We start from the raw sequence: 24,415 nt of genomic DNA, 5'->3' as shown, positions 1-24,415 counted from the left end.
CCCTTTCTAGAATTGACCTTATTTAATGTTCACAGTACTCAATGAAGTGGACGTTGTCAGCCACATTTTACAAATGAGAAAATAAGGGTCAGGACATTTAATAGCGTCCCCAAGGCCTTATAGTTAGTGAGTGGCAGTATATTATGGATATTTCTCAGGAAAATCCCAAAATGATGCCCAAGACACCCTAGTGTTGAAAAATAAAAACATCTTGCTTCTTAGGGGAATAAGAGAGAGTTCTACATCATTATTCTTCTTCTTAAACTTTACCTCTCGGGCAGTCTATATATTGTCTGTCTATGAGGATTTTTTTTGGCTAATCCCTTCACCTTTTTCAATGAGCCCCTTACACCCTCTCCTCTGACAGCTGTCAGTCTGTTCTCTATCTATGTGTCTGTTGCTATTTTGTTAGTTTGTCTTGTTCATTATAGTCCGCGTATAAGTGAAATCATATGGTTTTTGTCTTTATCTGACTGGCTTATTTCCCTTAGCATAATATTCTCCAGGTCCATTCATGCTGCTGCAAAAGGTAGTCTTTTTGTGGCCAAGTAGTATTCCATTGTGTAAATGTGCCACAGCTTTTTTATCCACTCATCTCCTGATGGGCACTTGGGCTGCTTCCAAATCTTGGCTAATGTAAATAATGCTGCAATGAACACAGGGCTACGTATATTCTTTCCAATTAGTGTTTCAGTTTTCTTCACATATATAGGGGTGGTCAAAAGTAGGTTTATAGTTGTGAGTAACATTCTTTTGAGTTAATAAAGCTATTGTAGTTATCGTAACCTGCAAGTCTTTTTCTCTATGAACAACTGTAAGCCTACTAATGCCCACCCATGTATTTCCAGAAGTGGAATCGCTGGGTTATGAGGCAGTTCCGTTTTTAATTTTTTGAGGTAACTCCATATGCTTTCCACAGTGGCTGAACCAGTCTGCATTCTCACCAGCAGTGCACAAGAGTTCCCTTTTCTCTACATCGTTGCCAACACTTGCATGTTGATGTATTTGAAGATAGCTATTCTGACAGGTGTGAAGTGATATCTCATTGTGGTTTTACTTTGCATTTCTCTGATAATTAGTGATGGTGAGCATCTTTTCATATGTCTATTGGCCATGTGTATGTTCTCTTTGGAAAAATGTCTATTCGGGTCCTTTGTACATTTTTTAATAGGATTGATTTTTTTTTTTTGGTGTTGTTGTATAAGCTCTCAGCAATCTTGAAAAAGAAAAACAAAGTTGGATGAACCACACTACCTGATATAAAACTATACTATAAGGCCCTAGTAATCAAAACAGCATGGTACTGCCCTGGCCAGTATAGCTCAGTAGTTAGAGCATCAGCCTGAGCACCCAAGTGTCATGGGTTTGATTCCCAGTCAAGGGCATTTAGCTGGGCTGTAGATTTTATCTCCAACCCCAGTCAGGGCATGTGTAGGAGGCAACCAGTCGATTTGACCCTCTCACATCAAAGTCAGTCTCTCTCTCTCTCTCTCTCTCTCTCTCTCCCTCTCTCTCTCTCTTTCTCTCTCCCTTCTTGTCTGCCTTCCACTCTCCCTAAAAATTAATGAAAAAAATATTCTCAGATGAGGATTAGCAAAAAGAACACAAAAAACAAAAACAGCATGGTGCTGGCATAAAAACAGACATATAAGATCAATGGGACGTACTAGATAGCCCAGAAATAAATCCACTGCCCTTATGGTCAATTAATATTTGAAAATGGAGGCAAAAACATACAATGGGGTAAAGATAGTCTATTCAGTAAATGGTGTTAGGGAAATTGGACAGATATGTGCAAAAATGATACTAGACCACCTTCTTACACTATATACAAGAATAAATTCAAAATGGATCAAAGACTTAAATGTTAGAATTAAAACCATAAAAATACTAGAAGAAAACATATGCAGTAACATCTCAGACATCTCTCATAACATTTCTGATCTAACTCCTTGGACAACAGAAACAAAAGAAAAAATCAAATGGGATTATATCAAACAAACAAAAAAAAGGTTTTGCATAGCAAAGGAAACCATCAACAAAATTAAAAGACAACCACTCAATGGGAGAACATATTCACTAATACATCTGATAAGGCATTACTGTCCAAAATTTATAAAGAACTTATCCAATCTCAGTTTTTAAAAATGTATTGGGATATATGTCAATAAGAAAGATCTTGGCTAAAAATAATCACCTTAGCAGCAAGATTAACCATGCTTACATCAGTGTAAAGAGACTACATTTGGGATTGTTTCTTTTGAAAGACATGCTGCATGATACTATGCTTATGAGGTTTTCATGGCTCCTTTTATTCTGGGCAGTTGGTAATTTTGCTGTTCACCTGGGGTTCCCCAACAGTGTCAAACTAGCAACTTTCAAAACTGCAAACATCTGATTTTGTCATCAAAAATTGAAATATACAATTGAAAGGAAATATTTAGTTCACATCTGTATAATGTTCCCATTCTGCAGAATTGAAATGAATAAACTTGAAAATATATTTAGGGGCTCAAGCTCCCATCAGCATATAGACTAATATTCGAGAAAGAGTGGGTTTCTTTTCGAAGTAAACACTAGCATTATTGTATGTCCTAACAAGGAAGGTACCATTCCCAAATAGTGTATCAGAGTTTCCACACTAATTACTATGATTCTAACAGTTCCCTTCTACACAGTCTGTTGGTACATTTTTATAAATTCCAAAAAATCACTAGTAATTACAGAATTTTTAATGTGTATACATGTGTATTTTTAAGGTTCTATTTTGTATGATTTTTAAAAGCTGTTAGCTTATTTTAACAGGATGTTATGTTTGGTGCCTGGAAGAATCAGCTTTGAAACATTTCTAATTAAATATTTCTAATTTGGGTGAAATTAAGTTTTTATAGGAGTAAAGTGTGATCCAATTCTTCAGCAGATTTAAGGATAAGACTGGATTATAAGAAGAGAGGTTTTATAAAGTATTTCTTAAACTTTAGAGGAAGTTAATAAAATAATTTTATTGAATTCCAACATGACTCAGCTTCTAATATTAATTTTGTAAATAGGAAAAGGGTGATTAAATTATTACAGGGTCTTTATTTTAAAGGTTAACTTTATTATTATTATTTAGCTCAGAGGGAAATCTACTTTTTACCTTTTTTAAAGCCCTCAGTCTCTTTTAATGGACACACAATTAGAGTGCTTTCTGTATTATGCATTCCGTCTTAGATTCTGCCTGTGGTCTATCTAATAAAGGGGATAAAATAATGACCTATATATCTGGAACACAAGTTAATAAATCCAATTACTTGAGTACATCCGTATTCCATCTTGCAGACAGCCTAATTTTTACATCTGGTCTTTTTAAAAAAAATTTTTTTTAAAATTTTTATTGATTTCAGAGAGGAAGGGAGAGGGAGAGAGGGATAGAAACATCAGTGATGAGAGAGAAACATGATTAGCTGCCTCCTGCACGCCCCACACTGGGGATTGAGCCCACAACCTGGACATGTGCCCTGACTGGGAATTGAATGGTGACCTCCTGGTTCATAGGTTGACGCTCAACCACTGAGCCACACCGGCCAGGCTAGATCTGGTCTTTACCCAGTGCTGGCCATGGAACAGAGTGGACCATTTGAGAGGAATTTCATTTGTTTGTCCATTTTAACTGTGGTTCGTTCTGAATGTGCTCAGAGAGGTTTGCACAACTACCGTTCTTTAATTTTCAAAAACTAAGTATTCCTTCTATTGCTTATTTCTTACTGTAAAACTTTACGTGTCATTTTGAAAAAATTACAAAGTATTGAAAAGTTAAATGAAAAAAATATATGCACCAATATAGATTTTTTCCAGTCCTGCAAACTGTTTTTTTCCTTTATTTTACTTTTTCCATCACCATTTATCCCCCCTACACTCTTTTCCATCCCCTCCCCATCACCACACTGTTGTCTGAGTCCATGAGTTTTTTCTCTTTTTTTACTTCTTTGCTTAATCCCTTCTCCCTCCCCAATTACTCTCCCCCCCTCCCTGCCCCCAAGCTGTCTGCCTGCCCTCTATCTATGAGTCTGTGTCTGTTTGGCTTGTTACTAGAGAATTCTTGTTAGCATGTTGGCTGGCACTCCAGAATCTATTCTGTATACTCCCCATATACTTATTTTTACAAAATGGATCAAAGTACTTGGTCATCAGCTTGTTACACTGACATCCTGTCTTTGACATTACATATTCTATAAATGACGTTACACTTTTTTAGCAACTAGCACCTAGATCAGTGATTCTCAACCTTCCTAATGCCGCGACCCTTTAATACAGTTCCTCAAGTTGTGGTGACCCCCAACCATAAAATTATTTTCGTTGCTACTTCATAACTGTAATTTTGCTACTGTTATGAATCATAATGTAAATATCTGATATGCAGGATGTATTTTCATTGTTACAAATTGAACATAATTAAAGCATAGTGATTAATCACAAAAACAATATGTAATTATATACGTATGTGTTTTCTGATGGTCTTAGGCGACGATCGACCCCCAAAGGGGTTGCGACCCACAGGTTGAGAACCGCTGACCTAGATCATGTCAACCTGCAGGCAAATTGTTATGGTCTGAAATGTGTTTGCCAATTTTTTGAAAAAGGAGATTTCACATAAAAAATCCAGATGTCTACTTTCTCTTGAAAACTGGGAAGCTCTGCACTGCTCCTAATGGGCCTGGCATAGTGGGCAGGAGCCCGTGGTGGCTGCGGGTGGTGGCCGCCCTCACTGAGCCTGCACTCTGCCTTCAGCACAGCCTCCTTCACTCCAACACAGTCCTGCCTGACTCCCGAAGCCAGCTGAGCTTGCACGGCTAGTGGCTTGTCTAGGGTAGTGGTTTTCAAAGCCACTGCTGCACTGGCTCCTCAGGCAAGGGCTGGGAATCTGTGGGTATGTTTTCTGGATGCTACAATGCTTTGGAGGGTGCTGCTGGTCTTTAGTGGGCCAGTCTCTTGGAGATGAGGGGTCTTGTAATGTGAGGGACAGGGCTGTACCTGGAAGAATTTTTCTCAGGTCCTGCATTTTCAGATATGCCTTTGGATATTCATGGGGATGAAATACCTGTTTATAATTATTTGAGCCTGGAAACAAAATCTGTTGCACATATAAAAATTGTTTTTATTCAATGTAGTGTACCCTGGATTTTCAAGGATTACGACTACCATGTGATTTCATGTTTTATTATTAGCACTTTACTGTGAATTAATTGTCCATTTGGAAAACCATGTCACCATCAATAACGTAACTCATGGTACCTGAGTAACCAAAACACACAGCATTATCAGTGTGTGTTTGAAGTTCCCTTGTTCAATATAGAAAAAAGGAAAGTTGAGACGCCTTTAAAATCTCATCAGTTCCTATGTGAGAATATTCATCATTCTTCATGTTCTCTCTCTGACTGTAGTCTGTGGTTTGCCTTAGCATGTTATCTGGACTTCAGTTAATCTTATTCTTCTTTTATTTTATCATGTGCCTGTAAGTCTGGTTGATTTTTATTTCAGCACTGGATTGTATTCTGATGTCCACTCACCCTCCAGTCTTTCACTTTCCTACCCTTCTTGTAAGGACTAGCTTCTTATTACTTCTCTTCATTCCATGCTTACTTTTTGATAGTAGGGCAAACATTGGAGGATCTCTTACATCTGTGCATACCCATGCCTGGGAGCAATTTATTAATTAAAAAATACTGTATAGAGGTTGGATTTTGAATCTATATGTTTCATTTTAAGAATGAAAGACATTGCAAAATACTTGTTTTAAAAGTGGGGCTTTAGCCCTAGCCAGGTGGCTTAGTCAGTTGGAACACTGTCCCATACACCAAAAGGTTGCAGGTTCAATTCCTGGTCAGGGCACATACCCAGAATGAAGGTTTGATCGCTGGTCAGGGTGTGTGCAGGGGTAACTGATTGATATTTCTCTCTCTCTTTCCCTCTCTCTCACTCTCTCCCAGCCTCTCTAAAAATCAATAAAATATATTCTCAGTTGAGGATTAAAAAAATAAGTGGTGTGTTGTGCTTGATAAGTTTAACCTTCTAGGTGAGCATAGAGGACATATATAACTCCTAAAGAGGCTCACAGTCTTCTAGAATGACATATGTAGAACTAATTGATGGCTGGACTTAGAGGAGAAAGAAATGTGCTCTAGGGTTTCAGAGAGAGGCACGTTGGCATGCTGGGTGGAGGAGAAAGGCTTCTGGAGGAGGCTGAGGAGGTGTCCTGAGCGTAGGAGTCTGGGGAGGCTTTAGAGAAGGAGAGAAGGTGTGTAGTTCTTTCTTCTTTATTTTTTTCTCCCCTTCTTTCTGCTCTGGAATGTATCTTTTCCTCTTCCTTCCTTGAAGCTTCGAAGCTACAGATGTGAGTGAGAGGGACTGAAGCAATTTAGTTATGCATGTGAAGCATTGATTTTAGGTATTTGGTCTCACCGTAAACTCAGACAAATATAAAGATGTGATCTTGAGGGCCGATAACTATGTACTTGTTGCTTTTCAAGAGAAATTGGAGGTGGGATGTCAGAGTAAAGCATCGCCTGTATTTCCCTTTAGTACACCGCATTTTCTTAGTTCTAATTAGAAAACAAATGTATGGAGATAGAAAACACATGCAGTAGCTCTCCAAAGTTTTCCCTTTACTCATTTATTAGTGAGGACTATTGAGTGGGGGGGGGGGGATACTAGGAAGGGAAGGGTGACAGTAGTCAATTTCTAGTTTCCTTAACCTGCCTCAGTTTACAAATTTAAGTCTTTTGGCAACACCATCATCACATGTGAATAAATAAAAACTGCTCTGAAGGGACGTTTTCTTAGCCAATCAGAGGCAAGGGTTAATGAGCCTCCGGTGATGGTTTGGTTTTCAGACATTCTTTTCCCTCGTGTCATGATCCTTAGATATGGTGGGAGACTCCCTCCAAAGTGATTACTCCAGATGTAATCCAAATGCCACCCATTCAAGTAGCTCAGAAAACTGAAGGATGTAGGGTTCTGGGGTGACAATGTTTTGTGTGTTGCAGTCTTTGGCAGTTGTATCAACATATCAAAAGTGCTTTATCTCTGTAACATCTGTCTTAGGCTCAGTACTTTCTTCTTGTTTATTTCAGATCTTTACATCTAGAAAACAAGTGGCCCCTAGCTTCTTTAGAGGATGTTATTTTTCCCTCAACCGAGGCACATATCTGCCACACTGTCCTCTGTTTTCATTGCTAACCTTCAGAGGAAGAGAATGGTCAGAACCAGGGCCCCAAGTTGTGGAAGTTTCTATAACCGGTAAACTGGCTCCATTCCAGGGCAGAATCATTTATCAACAAACGAAACACCAGCTACTTCCCACGCGTCCTCCGATTGCATTAAAAATCACTCCCCTTCCACCCAGCTGACTGAGTTTGCTTAGAGTATGCAGTTGACAGACATTCTCTCTCCTCCTACTCCTCCTCATTTTGTTGAATCGCTGGCTTCTGTAGTCTATTAGGCTTCTTATTAATAGTAATAAAATGTTCATTCATTAACTGTCTCATGCTTATGACTTAGATATTGTCACTCTCTTTCCCCTCAAGTTATGCCTTTTTTTATAAAGTTATGCTAGCAGGAAACTGAGCTGGAAAACTGATTTTGTGTTTGTAGCATCAGGTACTATTTAACCAGAGGGAGGGACTGATAAAATTAGCAAGTTGACTAACCACTTCCCTTCCTGGTGGCTCTTTAATATTATAACGGATACAGAAAAGTTCAGAAGGACTGGGCTGCTTTTCGAAACCATAGCACACTCGGGCCAAGAAGGAATGCACAACAGAACGGGTAAGTTTCTTTCTTTTGATTTGTTAAGAGAAATGTGAAAAGGATACTGGAGTGGAAATTTTAAAGTTTGACTATGCAAATAGTCTAGTAATTTATAGGCTGTGGAAAGATAAACCTGTAAGGAGGAGGGAAGCAAAAGGTTTTGCAGTCAATAGCAGTAGTTTCAACATTAGAGTGACTCTGGGAATGTCTTTATTGTTCCAGATAGACAAAATTAAGACATTTTGCAGGGAGGGTTTTTATATTAGGAAAGTTTTTGTTTTTAATTTTAAAAAATATATTTTCATTGATTTCAGAGAGGAAGGGAGAGGGAGAAAGAGGTAGAAACATCAATGATGAGAGAGAATCATTGATTGGCTGCCTCCTGCACGCCCCACACTAGGGATCAAGCCTGCAACCTGGGCATGTGCACTGACCAGAAATTGAACCCTGACCTCCTGGTTCATAGGTTGATGTTCAACCACTGAGCCACACTAACGGGGCATATTAGGAAAATTTGTGAAAAAATATGTCTACACTCTCAGTTCTCATAATCTAGGCTAGACTTGCCAGCAAAGGCACTGACTTATTTGACCCAGAATGTCCCTCTGGATCTTGAAACAGCTTAAGATCTTCAGTGATCTTTGTGTTTGAAGTTTTTATTGGTTGTAACTTTATGTTGTTGAAAATCTCCAACACAAACAGAAGTAGCGTGAACATTGTATAGATTTCAGGACCCATCACACAGCTTCAAACTAGGGGCTCACGCTATTTTATCCACGCCTCTGGGGCATATCCTCTCTTGCTCTAGTTGAATCACAATATTCGAAATGGACCCATTGTGGACATTGAATGAAGAGGCCCAGAATCTCATACAGGCTCATACCAGTTCAGTAATACAGTTTAAGAGAAATATTGTTACAGAAAATTCAACTGGGTTTCCAATGGTTATTTTACCAGTGTGAGTGGGACTTGAGGATAGTAGTTAAGATTGTGGACTAGGGAGCCAAACTCTTTGGGGTCAAATTTTGTTTCCATTGCAATCCAGTGTCCCTGTGGAAGTTTCCTAACTCTTCTGTGCCTCAGTTTTCCTCACTTGAAAATGAAGATAATAACAGTACTGATGGTTCAAGGGCAGGAATCAATGAGACCGTGTCTATAAAGACTTTGCAAATTGCCCAGAACAGGGCGTTCACTGTAGGTTAGCCACAGAACTGTTCGCTGAAGTTATTAGAGTGATAGTGAAGATGAGATGTTTTTCAACAGAAAGCCAAACCTGTGTTGGTGCACACTTGGTTTTCTTCTGACCATTGTTTTTCTCCTGATTATTTATTTGATGATGTGAGGCTAGAAAAGTCTCCACTGTAATGTCTTACTTGCTCCTGGGCCCCTAGAAACTCCCTGCTCCTGCTCTTCCCCACCAGCGCCGAGTTAACTCTCCCTGAAAACAGTGTCAGAGCTCCTCTGTCCACCCTCTCCCTTTGAGCAGGAGGGAGTAGGAATCTGTCTCAGCTCACAGATCAAGGAGTAGTTGATCTGAGGGAAGAGTCATGAGCTCCTGTCATCCCTGGGGCAGGGGGTAAAGGGAACATGGACTGTTGTTGGGTTTAGGCAAACCAGCTGGGCCTGGCAGGCTGCCTCACAGCCAGGCTCTTGTCCTTTCCTCTCAGAGACAGAGAGGTCTCCAGCCTTGCCTTAGCCTTCCAGGAGCACAAGTTGCCCAGATAGTTTTGATTTTTTCCCCCCTTAGTAATGAAGATGGCACATTTCTGAAGATGGCAGGTGGAGAGGTGAGGCCCTTCCCTCGTTTATGACTTCTCTTTCATATGAATAAAAATACGAATGGCTGCTGTTTACTGTGCATTTACTACGTGCCTGGTGCTGCACTGGGTGATGTTCTTATTTAATCAACATAATATCCCAATGTGACCCTTACTGTTCATATCTTCATTTTGGGAGGGAAACTGGGGCATGAAGAGATTAAACAATTTACTTTGGTTATCCAGCTAATAGGAGAGAACCAGTATTTTGTTCCAGGTCTGTTTGATGTAACCACTTCTTAGAGCATTTGTCCATAGCAAGTCAATTTATTCATACATGTGCAATTCATACATGTGAAGGTGAAAGTCACCAATATTCCTTTAAAGCAAACTGAATGGAAAAGCTTTTGTCTAGCAATAGCTTTCCCACAGTGAATTCTCATAATGGCTAATTATAAGCTGGAAATTTGTCATACATCTTGACAAATACAGAGGCTGGTGGGCTGGGGGTAGAGTTACCACTCTAATGAAGCAAATATTGAACTGAGAGGGTAAAAAAACAAGAAATGCTTTTTAGTAGATTAACTCTGCCTCAGTGGTGGATTTTGCTTTTAAGGCCATTTGTCTCCCTTGAGTTTTTGTGCACGATGGGTGAAATTCATCTAAGTCAATTTTCAAGAACATGCAGTGCTATTGTAAAATAAATGATAAACACGGATGTGCTGCCGAAATTAAAGTGGGCTGAATCTTCTGGGAGGTGCTGGAAAGAACTGGGACATGCAGTCAGACATTGTAGAAACCTGGAATTGACTTTCAGGGCTTTTTCTCTTAGATTGCTGCTACAACTGTAAAAATAGAACCAAATGTGTGAATGAAGGGAGAGGTGAATTTCACAATTTTGGAGAATACCCACCCCCCTCCCCAGTGGAGTAATGGTGCTTTACAATTTTTTCTCCTTAACTCAAAGGGACACTGTCTGGAATAACCAGCTAAAAGTGAAAACATCAGATATAAAATGATTGACTTCTCCTATCAGGCAATCTGATACAATCCCCAATCTTTCATCGTTATCTTTCCTTCCTTGGCTACAGTAGTTTTGTCATCTTGATAGGATCAGACAAAGTTTACTTATAAGAACATTGGAAGAGATTTGAAATGCTGCTATCTTTTTGCAGAGAAGGGGGGAGATAGGTGGAGTTGAGGCTGCCGGGGACAAGGGGAGAGCAAGGGAAATACAGTGGGAAGGTTCATCGTTATAAGGCACCCTGACATCTTTAAACATTGAGAAAACAAAGAGGCTATTTAGTATTGACGATTACAAACCATTCCCCCCCCCCAGAATTCTTCCAACACCTCTGATTTGGAATTTGTTTGTTTCTTGTTTTGTTTTGTGTTGTGTGTGTGTGTGTGTGTGTGTGTGTGTGTGTGTGTGTGTCTAAGGTCTTTATCTCCTCAGAACACATCATTCATAACTTTAAAGTAGGATTTAAGGTTGGAAATATCCGTATTCGTCTGTGGTTAGAGTCAGGTTCAGAAGTGCCATTTAGCGGGTCAGGTCCCCTGCTTTGGGACTAGTGTCATTTCTGATGGGCTTGGTGATCCCCCGATGACTGAAATCCACCCTTTCTCTCTTAATCCTTAACTTTTGTCACTGCTTAAATGTTTTATTAAAAGTCTTGAATAAATAAAGCATTATTTTTTTGAGGTGAGTTCTCTCTCTCTTTTTTTCTTTTAACCATTTAGTCACCATTTTTTAGTATCTACCCTAGAGATTCAGAGATCAGTCATCACAGTGCTACCCTCAGAAAGCTTACCCATTAGGCTAGTGGGTGAAGCAAAGTTGCATGAAGTCAGTGAAGCTGCCGTTCATAAAATATATTCTGGCTTCACTGGACTAACTACATGGGAAAGGCAGTGTGTGTGTGGATAAGAACCCAGGTTCTGAGGTTAGAGCGCCGTGGTTCAAATACTATTACTCTGTGTTTGGGGGTATTTTTCTAGCCTCATTAAGCCTTGGTTTTTTTCACCTGTAAGATAATAGAGATCATAGGGGTGCTGTGAATTATATGACATGATTGATATATGTTAATATTAATGTAGCAAGGCATGGATGCATTTGGGTCATCAGGGAAAGTCTCTCTCCAAAGTTCACTTGAAGATGAGCCAGAATGCCACAGAGAGACCCTTCTAGTCACCGGGAACTGCATATGTGCCAAAGTGGTAAAGCGTTTGGCTCCTCTGAGAAAGAGAGGAAAGGCCAGCGTGGGCGAAACCATGGAAGAAGGGGAAAGTTGCTCGGAGGTGTCAGCAGCAGAGTCCAGATTGTGCCGGGCCCAGTAGGTCATGGTAGGGAGGTTGCATATTGTTCTAAGTGCAATCAGAAGTGATTGAAAGTTTACACAGGAAGTTGCATGATCTGAATACTATTTTTAAATTAGTTGCAGAATAGAGACTAGATTCTCAGGGAACAAGAGCAGACACTTAGATTGGTAAATGCTGATAGTAGGCTGATCCAGTAACGATGGTGGCCTGGGCTGAACGGTGCCTGTGAGGTGAGAGCAGTGGACAGAGCTGAGAGATCTTGTGTGATCAGTACACTTAGAAAATGATTAGGTATGAGGGCGAGGGAAGTGTCAATCATGATCCTATGACATGAGCAGCTGGGTCTAGGGAGATTGCCTACATGATTATGGGGGAAATTGGAAGAGGAGCAGGCTTGGGCATCTCAATTGAAATGCTTTTGAAATGTTCAAGGGAATATGTTAGGGAGGCAGTTGACGTCATGTAGATGGTATGTGAAGCTATGGAATTAGATGTGATCAACTAGGAAGATGATACGAAGTGAGAAAAGCTGAAGGCCCAGTGCTCAACGTGGGAAACTCCAAAATTTGGAAGCCGGGTACAGAGAAGAAATCATTAAAGGCGATGGATAAGTAGTGGCCAGAGCATACAGAAAACCAGAAAATAGAGAGTATTCAGGGAAAGGGAGTGATTACCTATCTCCAATGTTAATTAAAAGCTAATAAATTATCGCCCTGGCCCAAATAGCTTAGTTGGTTGGAGCATCATCCCATACACTATAAAGGTTCTGAGTTCGATTTCTGGTCAAGGGCACATACCTACTTTGTCGGTTCAATTCCCAGTCAGGGAGCATGCGGGAGGCAACCGATCAATGTTTCTCTCTCACATCAGTGTTTCTCTCATGCTCTCTCTATCTCTATCTCTATCTCTATCTCTCCATTCCTGTCTCTCTAAAAATCAATAAAAACACATCCTCAGGTAAGGATAAAAAAATCTAATAAATTATAAAAAAATATTATGGGATTTGGTAGCATGGAGCTCATTGGCATATAATAAATAGGTAGAAAATATAATTTTTAAAAAATGTTTTTGCATTTTAACATATTGACAGTTTTACCATTGACTAATTGAATAAATGGATGTAAACTAATACTATTTAAGAGTCATGTTAGTTTCCTAGTGTGAGTCTTTATAAATTTCCTTATTTTATTTTCATGTAACTATAATATTCAAGGAAATAGTAATAAACTATTTATGCTTGGCTACATTTAGTTTCCTATAGTGTAAACAGCTTGAAATCAGCACTTTCTCCATATTTGTATTTCCCATATTAAGGCCTCTGGGTAGCTGCTGAGGGCACTCTTTGGGGCGTCATTCACATAGTGGTTCTCAACTGGGGACATTTTTATCTCTAGGTGACGTTCGGTAATGTCTGGAGATATTTTTAAATGTCAAAACTAGAGACAAGGTATGCTACTGTAATCTAGTGGTAAGGGAACAGGGATGCTGCTAAATAGTCTACAACGCACAGAACAACTTCCCATAACAAAGAATTATTGGACATGAAATGTCAATAGCACTGAGCCTGACATGATGCAGAGCTGTTCCGAGCTGCTAGGAGGCATTAGCAACAGTAGTTATTCAGGAGAGTCGGTCTGCAAGAGAGTGGGGATCTCTCACTGTGTTTTTCATTGTCTACCAATACGTTTATGTGGTAGTAGTGGTTTATGTGGTAATAGTCTTTGGATTTTTTTTCATCTTGAGACTTGGTAGAAATAAGTGAAAATTAAAAGTAAAGTGCTTTCCTATAAACTGCCTCTGCAGAACCAATTTTCAACAGAATTCATCTCTATATAGTTAGAAAAAGAGGGCAGTGCTCCACCCAATGGATGTTAGACTTTCTACATCAGAGCTGGAAACTTTCAGTTCCTGTGCTAAAGTGCATGTCAGGGAAGTTTAATATTTAAAATTAATTTTAAAAATTTATTAGATTGGTTTAAACAATCCCATAATGGTCTAACTCTTCCTTTAAAAATAAACACTTTTATTTTCACTGTATTGTAAATTAGTTTACATATCTAAAATTGTGTGTATAGGTGTGAATATAATAAGTTCCTAGCTACTCATAACCAACTTAGAAATAGAATTAACTGTTAAAAATGAGGCCGCCTGTGTGCCTCCCTGCCCATCCTCTCTCCCCTTCAGGGGAGACACAATTCTGAACTTTTGTTTATTTTTTCATTAACTTGTATTAAAGTTTTACTATATATATATATGTATACCTAAGCAAGGTATTAAATTAGAGTTTTTAAAATGTCTGTCTATGAAATTAGACCATTATCTTATACCATCCATAAAAATAAACTCAGAATAGATTCAAGACTTAAACGGAATGCCTGAAACTATAAAACTCCTAGGGGAAAACTTCATAATATTAGTGTTGGCAATGAGTTCGTGTATATAACACCAAAGGCATAGGCAACAAAAGCAAAAATAGACACGTGAGACTACATCAGACTAAACAGCTTCTGCACAGCAAAGAAAATATTCAACAGAGTGAAAAGGCAACCTAGAGAATAGGGGAAAATATTTGCAAATCACGTATCTGATAAGGGGTTAATATCCAAAATATACAAGGAACTTCTACAACTCAATAGCAAAGTAAAATAATAATAATAAATAAAATAATATAATTAAATTGGGTAAAGGACTTTAATAGATATTTCTACAAAAAAGACATATAAATGACTAATAAGTATATGAAAAGATGCTCAGTGTTGCTAATCATCAGGGAAATACAAATCAAAACCACAATGATATGTCACCTTATGCTTGTTAAATGGTTATTATAATAAAACAACAGAAATAACAAGTATTGGCAAGGAAGTGGAAAAAAACTGGAATCCTTGTGAACTATTGGTAGAAATTTGAAATGGTGCAGCTGCTATGGAAAATAGTATGGAGGGCCCTCAAAAAATTAAAAATAGAACTGCCATATGTCCCACTTCTGGGTATTTATCCAAAATAATTGAAATCAGGATCTTGAAGAAATATGAGAATTCCCATGTTAATTGCAATATTTAATTCATAGTAGCCAAAAGGTGGAAAAAAACCTAGATGTCTATCAACAGTTGAATGGGTAAAGAAAATGTGGAATAAGAGGACATTTTGATGGTAGCCAGATGGGAGAGGTGTTGAGGGGGTGAAAAAGGTGACAGGATTTAAAAGTACAAATTGCTAGTTACAGGATAGTCATGGGGATGTTAAGTACAGCATAGGGAATGTAGTCAATAATATGGTAATAAGTACTAGATTTATTGGGGTGATCACTCATAAGTTACATAAATGTCTAATCATGGGGTTGCACACAAAAAAAACTAACATAATATTCTATGTCAACTGTAATTTAAAAATTTAAAAATATTTTTATTTCTTTTTGAGTGACACCCCCCCCCCCAAAAAAAGAGAAAATGTTGTATATATCCACTGGAATATTACTTAGCCTAAACCGGAAGGAAATCTGAGCATGTGCCAAAGCAAGGATTAACCTTGGTTAACCTAGGTCAGTGGTCGGCAAACTCATTAGTCAACAGAGCCAAATATCAACAGTACAACGATTGAAATTTCTTTTGAGATCCAAATTTTTTAAACTTAACTATATAGGTAGGTACATTTTTATTAACTTAATTAGGGTACTCCTAAGGCTTAGGAAGAGCTACACTCAAGGGGCCAAAGAGCTGCATGTGGCTCGCGAGCCGCAGTTTGCCTACCACGGAAGGTGGAATAAGCCAGTCACAGAAGGACAAACACTGCCTGATTTCACTTAGATGAGGTATCGAAAGTAGTCAAACTCATACAGAAAGGAAGAATAATGGTGGTTGCTAGGGCCTAAAGAGAGAGGGAAATAGAAGTTGCTGTTCAATGGGTATAAAGTTTGAGTCAAACACAATGAAAAAGTTCTGGAGATCTTGATGTATAACATTGTGCTTATAGTGAACAATACTATTCTATTACATTGGTTAAGTGAGTAGATATCATGTTGCATGCTTTTTGTTCATTTGTCTGTTTTACCACAGCTTAAAAGTGTCTATGAACTGGCAAGAGGAAGGGTGGAAAGAATAAAACAAGCCCAATGACTGAGAAATGTAGGCAGGTAACCGGGAAACCTCGCACTAAGGGTGGGACAGTGACACCATTAGAAAGAAGTGGACAGTTTTAGAATTCTGAATCTGTGGATCAAGGAGGAGCCTAAGGTCAAGATGATGATGTTTTAAACATGGGAGTAGAATGGAAGTTTTATTAACAGAAGCACAGAAGGGGGCAGGGGATGAGACGCCCGCTGAGTGAGATGAAATCGAATGCTGTGCCTTCCTTCAGGAAGGTGGAGGTGCCATGTTGTTCATTATCGGGACTTGGACTTTCCCTGTAGGGCAGGACATCTAAGACTTTGCTCTCTGGGGCAACCCCAGATATCCAGGAAGGGACATAGTCATTGTCGAGATGGCAGAACAAGTGATGGATATTTGAGAGAATTCGTGCAGAGTTCAAGCTGAAGCCACATAAAGGAAGAAAAGTAGGGATAGAAGGGATATTACGTTTGGGGAAACGTCATGGTTAACGGTGGGATTGAGAAAGAAACATTCTGACCTTTTCTGTTGCTTTTTTGCTTATATTTATTTTAAAATCTTCTGTCAATTTATTTAGATTACATACGCTTTCTCTGCCTTCCTGTCTTTACAATGTGCATTATTGTAGTGGATGGACATTAAAAACTAGGTCGGACTAAATGTCCTCCTCTTTAAAATAAGAAGTTGGAAGAGATAAGGTGTAAAATCAATCAGAAACATTTTCTCTGCCTTTTGAGCATCTCTCCCTTTAACCTTCCTGTACCTCTTTCCTCCCTCTAGGGCCTACGCCTGAGGGATTTCACTCTGCTCTTTCCTCCCTCACACCACATTTCAATGTTACAGTTCACCATTCCTTTTTCTCACAGGCCTGCTAGTTAGTAATGCTAATGTGTTAGGTCTGTACTGTTCACAGTAATTCACAATACGCTATTATTGGCCTAATGTATTCACTCCCAGATGGCATCTTCGCTGGGGGCTGCATTGCCTGCACCTACAGTGATGCTTAATGGTGAACTATTCAGGTACCATGGCAGGTGTAAGCCTAACAGGTCTATATTAATATTACTTATTTACACAAGTACTTTCTGGTCCATAGTTATCTAACCTTTATCAACCTAATATTAGACATTTAAGAAAGACCTAAATTTTATTACGTGAGATGATTTTCCAAAGAAATTTTTACTTTTATTGTGATTAACATTCTTTTCTTCCACTTGTACTTGAATTGATTGTCTAGGTTCTTAATTCAGTTTTTATGTGATCATGTTGCTATGCAGGATATGATATAGTTGCCAGATATTTAGGTATATGCTATAGCTGCCAGATATTTTTTAATATTCCCACATGAAAAGTTACAAAAAGAAATAATAAACTGGCTATTTTAGATTTACCTTTAAGAAAATTAAAATTTTATTAAAAACACTATATCAGAATTTCATGGTTTTGTAATAATATCATGAAAGAAAACCCAATGGGTGGGGGGGGAAGTATTTTATATTTGCAGTTAGTATCAAATGTGTTTTTTTTAAAATATATTTTTATTGATTTCAAGATGGAGAGGGAGAGATTGCAACACCAATGAGGAGAATCATTGATCAGCTGCCTCCTGCACGCCCCCTGCTGGGGATGGAGTTCATAACCTGGGCATGTGCCCCAACAGAGAATCAAAGCATGACCTCCTGGTTCATTGGTCAACACTCAACCATGGAGCCACACCTGTGGGGCTTATCTGATTTTTAAAAAAATATATTTTTAAAGATTGGCTTCCTCCTGAACTCCCATTACCAGGGATGGAGCCCATAACCCTTTGGTGCATGGGATGATGTCCAATCAACTGAACCACACTGTCCAGGGCAGTGTCAAATCTATTTGATTCAAAATGATGAGAGTTAGATTTTAAACTTTTCCAGACCCCACTTTTCTCAAGTTTCCAAATGAATAAAGACATTTATGTAATTAAAATTCAGTTTATTAATAAAAACTGAATTCAGATGATAGTGAAAGAACAGCCTCAGGTGTGTCACTCTGCATTTTAAAGTGATTTTAATGTTTATGCAAGAGTAAGACTTTTTAAAGGAAAATTTTATTTTAAAAAGTTATTAGCACCTTGGTCGTACAGCTTCTAAGATTTTTTTTTTTGTAACACTGCATAAAATTTCAAACCCCTTTTGCTTCAAAATTTGACCTACTTAGAAAAGTTCTGATAATTCCAATGTAATATATTCCCTCCGTTTGGTAAGCGCCTTTGGGTAATGTATTGGAGAGGCAAGTAATCTCATCAAGAAGCGTAATGGACCCTATCACATTTCCAGATATGTTTTTTTTTATTACTTCTGCTTCAAATTTAGTTGTGTTTAATGATACCACACTTTACTGGCAAGGGTACTTTTCCAGTAGTTTAACTCTCTTTGCATACAAATGGTGTTTGGGGGACTGGTTGCCATTGCAGATATTTTCCTTGAAATGAGGTGATATAATTTGATTTTTTACAGTCAGGAAAAAAATGTTTGTTCATCTTGAGAGGCTAGAGAAAGAAAGGTTGTCCCTGAATGAAATGGACGGCTTGACATGATTTGAAAAATGGGCTGGTGCCAGCTTGAAAATGCAGGACAGCCTCCTCCTTGGCTGAAAAGTAGGACTGGCCTGGGAGGAAAGGAAGGCTCCGGGTTCAGCCCTCTGGGCTCTGCAGTGAGAGTGAGGAAGGAAAGGCAACCAGCCCACCTTCCCCTGAGCACTTTCCCGTGTTGATTCCGGTGAGCTGCATGTTTGAGTCATACATGTTAACATCTGAAGGCTTCTCAAGAGGTTCTTTTGACATGTAAGATGTTTATTAACTAGACTTTTACCAAGAAAATACTTGAGGTGCCAAAAGTTATTACGTTATTCAGATATCACCCTAAAATTCAGGTCTTCCTCTTTCTAGAGCTATCTCTCTGGATATACTGACTTTTCTAAGGAGTGTCAAGGGTAAGATCTGATTTTAACAGCTGGATGGCATGCTTTTATAAATATCACATTTGTTTTGACATACCAGTACCTTAATAAAGAAACACAATGAACAGAAGGACCTATTAAGAGCTGGTTGCATAAGCCATTACAAAAATATATGTAATGCCCTGGTGGGTGTGGCTGAGTTGGTTGAAGCGTTGTCCCATGCACAGAAGGGTTCCAGTTTGATTCCCAGTCAGGACACATACCCAGGACACATAGAGAGGCAACTGATCAATGTTTCTTTCTCACATTGATGTTTCTCTTTCTCTCTTCCCCTTCTTGTCTCTCTAAAATAAATAAAAGCATATCCTCGGGTGAGGATTAAAAAGTATGTGTGTGTGTGTGTGTGTGTGTGTGTGTGTGTGTGTGTGTGTGTATACATATATATGTATATATATATATATATGTGTGTGTATGTGTATATGTATATATGCATATATATTTATATATAATGTTTTTTTATAGTAAGCAGAATAAGATTATAAAGCAATATGTAGAGGTTTTTGTTTTACCAAAATGATATTCTGAACACATTGATTCAGTTTTTCAGTTGGCAAATATCTTCATAAGTAAATACCTTAGTCATAAATTTTCAAGTTCTTGAACTATATACCACACAAACTATTCACAAGAAACAAATAGGCTATATTAAAGTAGGCAGAGCCTTATCTTTTCTCTGCTTCCTGGAAAAGACATTTCCTGCATATTTTTGAAGACAAAGATGATCTCATGTATATAACTGACAAAAAGTTACTTTTAGGTGAACACAATAATTTTACTAATGGTTGTGAAACAACAGTTGAAAACTCTGAAATCATGGGGTCTAGTTAATATAATAAAGAAGTGTTTACACAATTCTTCATGAACTATGCTGAGAAAAATACTGTAACAGAAAGAATTAAGTACAGTTAAAGAAAATAATTTATTTCTTTAAAACTGAAGTTAAGAAAGGCAAACATTTCTATCCTTTAAGGGAAAACACCTTTCCTGCAATGCAATTGAAAAAACAGAACTGTGTATTGCATATGCATTTGGAAGACAATGTTATACTTATTTTGTATGAAATTGCTTAAAAGAATATTTCTTTAAGTTAAATATTCAACTGGACTTTCTAGCTTCTCAGTACAAGCATCAGAATTATATTTTAAGGTAATAAGATCATGAGCTATTGTCTTTGTGATTTTGAAGATATAATGTCTATTTTCTCAGATGGAGCAGGTTAATCTAAGTATGGTAGTTGAAGTTGCATTTTATGATAGAACGTGAAGCTATCTTTATTGTAACCTCCCACTGAATACAGTTATAGCCAAAAACAATCAAGGCACCTTATAGATTTTTTTTGCATGAAGTGACATAATCTTCTATTTTATTTCAGAGATTTATTTAGTTTTCATTTAGCATTCCACTGAGACAGAAAGTAAGTTAATATTTTCTTTCATATTACTATCTGTGCATTTAACTGTAGAAATAGAGACCAAGACTTTGACTCCTATTGCATTTGAATGTATGCATTTACATATATAAAAATGTACAACAATGAACATATACATAGAATGTACCACCATCGTAGCTTTATGTATTACATATTACAGAGACCAAGGGATCAAAATAAATTTGCCCTCTTATTTCTCCATCAAACAGTCGTATTTAATAATGAGCGTTAATGAATGATGCAATGGGAAAAGGTCTATCTTGTTATTTAGAAGTTCTTGGATGACAAGGTCTTAACACACCTTTGTTTTCCAGTTCTCTTTCCACTACCACAGAATTCAATATTTAGAAAAATGGATTTTGTATAAATCTTCCTGTGTTATTTTTGTGTGCACATGTATTTGACTGAGTAATTCATTTAAATGTTTGTTAATTCTGAATCATATGGGTAGTTCTCTGAAATGTAAAATATTTAGCTATTAAGAACAGAGGTCTCACCATCAGTTGGCAGTTTCCTTAAGTGGAAATTTCTGTTCTAACTTTAAGAGCCCAAGTTGTAATTAAGTAGACAGTGTGCCCGTGATCAGTTATACTCCCCAGTCTGCTTGTTTGATTACACTCTTGGGTCCGAGCTGCTGTTTTATGCACTTAATTGCCACTTGTGACGTGTGCCCACGTGCCCAGTTCTCTAATCGTGGTTCCAATGGGGACTCACTTGACATATGTAGTTTTTATGCATCATTACAGTCAGGAAATGAGAAAAAATTTTAGATGACGATGTTAAATGTGTGATCTGGGGGTGGGGGGGCAGTTTAAGTCATTGCTAACTTGTGTGGTGTGTTTGGAGTTGGGGGCGGGGACAGCATGGAAAGGACGTTGGTCCTGAAGCCAAGATGATCTGGGTTTTAACATACACAATATAACTGACTAGCTGAGTGACATTTGCAAATTGACTTTACAATTTTGATTCTGTTTCCCTGTCTGTCATCTCTCCTTTGTAAGGTGGTAGTGAAGGTAAAATGAAATACTTTATGTAAAGCTTGAACCTAATCTTGTAGACGACATTGTTTCATTTCCCTCATCTGTAATGTTTAGTCTGTAAGGTAGTAGGAAAGGTAAAATTAAATAATTATGCAAAACTAGAAACTATCCTTATAGAAGGCATACTGTCTCTAGTAATTATTTGTTTGAATTAATTAAGGCACTTAGAATACTAGTTCTAATAAATATTAGTTCCATATGTTTCAGTTTTCAGGGTTCTATATCTAGTTGATTTATGTGCTCACAATACTGAAAACCAGATTAAGTAACTTTTTTTGGGGGGGGCGGTTCTAATTCACCACATATAATTTCTATATCTAGTTGATTTATGTGCTCACAATACTGAAGACCAGATTAAGTAACTTTTTTTTGGGGGGGGGGGCGGTTCTAATTCACCACATATAAGCTTAGAATACTAGTTCTAATAAATATTAGTTCCATACGTTTCAGTTTTCAGGGTTCTATATCTAGTTGATTTATGTGCTCACAATACTGAAAACCAGATTAAGTAACTTTTTTTGGGGGGGGCGGTTCTAATTCACCACATATAATATGTTAAGTGTGATTTTGTCAGTTGATCTTTTCATGGCTTTTCCTAAGAGCATATGATTTCACTGGATGCAGTAGCATGAATTGGCCACTAAGAGACTGATGGTTTGTCATAGAAAGAGCAGAACAGGAGTTAATGCAATTATTAAGTGTGTGGTATGTGTATCTCACTGTAACAGAGTCAAGTCAATAGCATAATAAGCTGTTATGTTTTCAGAGATGGCAGAAGTGAAGTGATGAGATGAAACCTTAGATTTTTTATGTTAAAAACCCTCGGTATTGGAGTCCATGGCAGAGATTGCTAGCTGTCTACCAAAATCCATTCCCCTTGTTCCATGGAAATAAAACTGTAGCTGAGCACATGGCTGAGCAGCTGGGCACTATAATTCTCACCACCCCCCGCCACACACACACACCCTTGAGGTAGGTGTGGCCACTGACGAAATTCTCATGAACAGGATGTGAGTGATAGGTCACTCCTGGATCTGTGCTTTGAGAAATTCATTTGTTACTCTCCCTGCTCCTTCCCCTTCTCTTGGCTGGAACCTTAGATGGTTTGGATCCAGCTTCAACTCTAAGGTGACAAAAATGCTCTAGGAAATGTCAGGGCAAACGGTGAAAAGAACATTGGTCTCAGAAGGCACTGCTAATCTAGAATGCTACACAAGAGAGAAATAAACTTTTCTGTTGTTTAAACCATTGCATTATTTGATTTCTTTGTTGTAGCAGCTTAATTTAAACCCAGACTGATACATTGTCCCACAGACTAGGAGTCAGGAATCATTATCTGGCTTTTATGAATGGGAACTCCAAGGAATGATGCTTGTAAATTACTCTCCCAAAGTTCTAGAGGTGGTAATGACAGTGTCAGGTTATAAGCTCAGGTTGTCTGACTCCAGAGCTCACAATCTTAACCAGTACCAGCAGCAGCCAGCACAGCGCCAGAAAACACTAGGCATTCAGTACATACTAGCAGTGTTACTAGTTCACTTGGCAAACCCTAGTTGAGAACTTGTTATAGGTGAGACGTAGGGATCGTAGGGATCGTGTTGTGGCCCACACTGTCCTTTTCTTCAGGTCTAGCAGGTTAATAGTGTTGCAGACACGACTGTGAAAACTAGTCATTACAGTGCAAATGTTGCATAGACGTTGAAGAAGGGCTTCACTGTGACAAAAAAAAAAGAAATGTGGATTGTTGAACCTTAGAACTGAGACTCTTATCGGAGAAATTGGGGGGTCCTCTTCCCCACTGGGTCCTGGGGGTGGGGTCCTTACGACAGCTCTAAAAAAATAATTGTCTTAGACTGGCAAGGAAGGATGCGTGATTTTTATTTGCGTGGAATTACATCCCTGGATTTCCAGAGTCCCATTTCCCTGAGTCCAGCCATAAAAGAAATGTCGCTGGGGTTTTAGTAAGAAAGCTAGGAGCAAAGCCAGCGTCCAGTTCCTGTTCCATGTTGCACGGGTTGAGTTCAGCACCAGGCTAGTCACAGCCCATTCATCCATTGTGTAAAGCTGGGTCTGTGTTAGACCACGTGGGAAAGAATTGAAGTATGCCATTTCCAGCACCATGAAACGTTCATCCCTTTATGCAGTATTCCCCTCTCTCTGCTCCTATACATTTATCCTTGGTCTGAGCACCCATTTCCTTCAGGGTCTTTCTAATGAGACTGTGGATTTTCCAACAAAATATATTTTTGTCAGTGACAGTTTCTTCACCTTACTTACATAGTTCCAGGAACCGCTCGTTCAAATTTAGATACTGTTTCTGATGAAATGTTTTGACAAAGTAATACCAGCTTGATACTATTTAAAATATTTTGACAGATGGGGAAATTGTTTCAGTCTGAGTGGAGCAATACTCTATTACAGTATTTTGCCACTGAGGAAAAAAAATAATAGTAAAGGTGGCCTCTCTGTTCCCAAAATAACATCCTTCCCATTCTCCCCAAGACAAGAAAGACCTCCATTCAGTCATAGATGACAGTATGTGTACCATGTATGTTAAGAATTCATGTAGTTTAAACAAGAGGGAACCTTGGAGGGTTATTGCCAAACAGAGAACATGTATTGTTCCGTAAGCAAACGGAACCTGAGGAACTTTTAGGAACGTTGGTTGCCGCAGCACTTGATCGGAGCCCTGTCTTGCTCTGGTGAGTGTGCTCTTTAATTAGTGACGCTAAATCGCTAGGATTTAAAACCCGCTTGGTTGAAAAACAAATCCTCAAAACCAGTGACTTTTATATCTTGAATATTTAGGCTGCTCTTGTAGGGATAAACCACAGGTGGTTCTTCTTTTCCTTACATTTAGCGGCTGCGTTGCGGAGAGGATGGGGCAGTGGTCCTCAGTGGCCCAGGAGAGTCAGCATCGCCTGGGAAACTTGTAAGAAATGCAGATCTTCAGGCGTCACACCAGGCCTCCCGCACCAG

General features: G+C 38.5%; 1 protein-coding gene across 2 annotated transcripts in view; it reads left to right on the top strand.

The window, feature by feature from the left end:
* The window catches only part of HDAC9 (histone deacetylase 9), an 846,941-nt gene that overhangs the window by 180,126 nt on the left and 642,400 nt on the right, over window positions 1-24,415 (top strand). Inside the window, exon 1 of one of the 2 annotated variants that reach the window (XM_014544644.1) lies at window positions 7,788-7,806. The exons of the other annotated variant lie outside the window; for it this stretch is intronic. Coding sequence (XP_014400130.1) covers window positions 7,791-7,806 — 16 coding nt within the window. The 5' untranslated portion in view covers window positions 7,788-7,790. Of the gene's footprint in view, window positions 1-7,787; window positions 7,807-24,415 lie in introns of those variants that run through there. 2 annotated transcript variants of the gene reach the window in all.

Source organism: Myotis brandtii, unplaced genomic scaffold, assembly GCF_000412655.1.
Source record: "Myotis brandtii unplaced genomic scaffold, ASM41265v1 scaffold374, whole genome shotgun sequence".
Classification (NCBI taxonomy): Eukaryota; Metazoa; Chordata; class Mammalia; order Chiroptera; family Vespertilionidae; genus Myotis; species Myotis brandtii.
Note: the sequence above shows the minus strand (reverse complement) of the source record. Positions and strands in the feature narration are given on the sequence as shown.